The sequence below is a fragment of the Penaeus vannamei genome, chromosome 18 (genome assembly GCF_042767895.1).
Source record: "Penaeus vannamei isolate JL-2024 chromosome 18, ASM4276789v1, whole genome shotgun sequence".
In the NCBI taxonomy this organism is placed as follows: Eukaryota; Metazoa; Arthropoda; class Malacostraca; order Decapoda; family Penaeidae; genus Penaeus; species Penaeus vannamei.
In genome coordinates, this window is record NC_091566.1 from 34,552,958 (window position 1) to 34,555,457 (window position 2,500).

Here is a 2,500-nt window from a genome sequence, read left to right on the forward strand (position 1 = left end):
AATAATTTGACACTAAGTATGTGAATAGTATAAGTTTCGCAGTACCTATATCCTATATACCCGACCATATTTCACATTATTTATTTTCACCAATAGTTCCAGAAACAATATGATAAATTAGGTTGACTGACAATGCACATTAAATAGATATAAATATTTCTATAAATATCTGGAGGTCGTGGTTCGTAAGAGGCATCCAAACAAAATAAAAAGAAAATATGAGAATCGATACCTAAACCTTTACACCAAATTGCCCTCGAAATTCCTTGGCCAAAGCCATTTATTAAGGTTTGTTAGCTCAAGAGGCGCTATTTGAGACGATAGATTACTCACGCCCACAAATATTACACGCAGTGGGTATGAGAGAGAGGGAGGGGGGGTGCGGATGCCTTGATAGGATGCGACTGACACATAGCAGGACGCAGAACACTCACTCCTTGCCTTGCCTAGCGAATCCAGATCACCCCCCTCTCCCCCTCCCTCCCCCCGCCTCCTTTCCCAACTATGTCCAGGTTGTTTGCACATGGGCCACCTTCAGGGCAAGAAAGGCATGATCTCTCCAAGCCAGGTCCGGCGAGGCGACACCGCTTTTACTGTTTGTTGTGCAAACATTTACTGTACGCTACGGGTTACAAGGCGCAGTTTTTACCTCACCTTTCATAACTACCTATTCCTCATTTTATGTAATTACAACAAAAGCCTCAACCTATACAACTACTTGTTCCTCGCTTTAAGTAGTTGCCAAAACATAACCACACCCTTCATAATTACCTATTCCTCAATTTATATACTTACGACAACACTAAGAACCTCATCTTCCATAACTACTCGTTTCTCGCTCAATGCAATTACGACAACCACAACTTCATCTTCCAGGTTCACTCATTCCTAATCACCAACCTCGCTTTGGGTGACCTGTGCATGGGCATCTATCTCCTGATCATAGCCGCCGTTGACGTCAACTACCGAGGCGTCTACTTCATCTACGACGCCCTCTGGAGGACCTCGTCTCTGTGTCAGCTGGCGGGGTTCCTCTCGACCTTCTCCAGCGAGTTGTCGGTTTTTACTCTGACAGGTAAAGGATGGGTGTCCATTCATTCCATTTCTTTTGTTTATTCAAGTCTCATTCTACAATCTCGGAAATAAAGAGATTAATTAGCAGATTAATTAATAAAGGTAAGAATATAATTTTTAGAAAATCGAGTCTTGGAATTTACCCCAAAACTGATACGGGAAATTGCTGTCTACTTTCATACCAAAGTTTTGTGTGTATTTCCTTTGAATAAGCGACTGGTTGAAAGAGGGACTTCAAAGAGATATTTTGTTAGGAGGTAAATAACAGAGTAAACATAAAGGATACCGATAGGGAAAGATAGATGAAGAAGGGTGGATATGAGAGAGAAAAGGGATAGGGGAAGACAAGAAAGCAGATATTTTCACTCAGACAGTGAAACGAAGAGAAAGGGGAAATATAAACAGGAGGACACCTTAAGATATTCCCGTGCCTTGTTCCCTTTTTCCTTATATATTATTCCTTTATTCGCCGATTAATTCTTTTATTTGTTGTGTATTGTCGTATCTATTTATGTATAGTACACACACGCACACACACGTGTGTGTGTATATGTATATATATATATATATATATATATATATATATATATATATATATATACTTCCTCTCTCTCTCTCTCTCTCTCTCTCTCTCTGTCTCTCTCTCTCTCTCTCTCTCTCTCTCTCTCTCCCTCTCTCTGTCTTTCTCTCTCTCTTTCTCTTATATTCTTTGTTAAACTATCCTGGATATCTCTTCTCTTCATTAGCGATTTCCTTTATTATTTGATCTTTAGTAAACTTTCCTTCAATTAACGCTGTCTCTCCCTTTCTCCTATTTCTGCCGAAAGCGATTGATTTTCATTTCCTTTCATCAAACCTTTCCCCGATTGCTCCTCCCCATTTTTCGCATGTTTTCCTTTTACGTCCGTAGTCATCACTCTGGAAAGGTTCGTTGTCATCATCTTCCCTTTTCGCGTGAGTCGTCTGAACATGAACTGGACGAGGATCATAATGGGCGTGGTGTGGGCATCTGTGGGCGTGCTGGCTGCTCTACCGCTCTCCAACATTCATTATTTCAGGTTAGAGAAGTTACTCCTCTCCACCTTACGTTTTCTTTTTTTATCTCAGATTAGAGAAGTCACTCCTCTCTACCTTACGTTTTCTTTTTTTGTCTCAGATTAGAGAAGTCACTCCTCTCCCCGTCACGTTTTCTTTTTTATACCAGATTAAAGAAATCACTCTTCTCCCCGTTACGTTTTCTTTTTTATCTCAGATTAGAGAAGTCACTCCTCTCCGCCTTACGTTTTCCTTTTCTATCTCAGATTAGAGAAGTCACTCCTCTTTGCCTCCGTTTTCTATCGTTGTTTTGTTGTCGGTTTCCCATGCACGCTGGTACTTTTTCCGTCAATATTTGAGTTTCTGCACGAGTTCGTGGCTTTCTGCGGAA

General features: G+C 40.7%; 1 protein-coding gene across 1 annotated transcript in view; it reads left to right on the forward strand.

The window, feature by feature from the left end:
* LOC113829070 (G-protein coupled receptor GRL101) overlaps window positions 1-2,500 on the forward strand; it is a 199,637-nt gene that overhangs the window by 178,575 nt on the left and 18,562 nt on the right. The window contains exons 28-29 of the mRNA XM_070133425.1: window positions 877-1,075; window positions 1,985-2,132. Coding sequence (XP_069989526.1) covers window positions 877-1,075; window positions 1,985-2,132 — 347 coding nt within the window. The remainder of the gene's footprint in view (window positions 1-876; window positions 1,076-1,984; window positions 2,133-2,500) is intronic.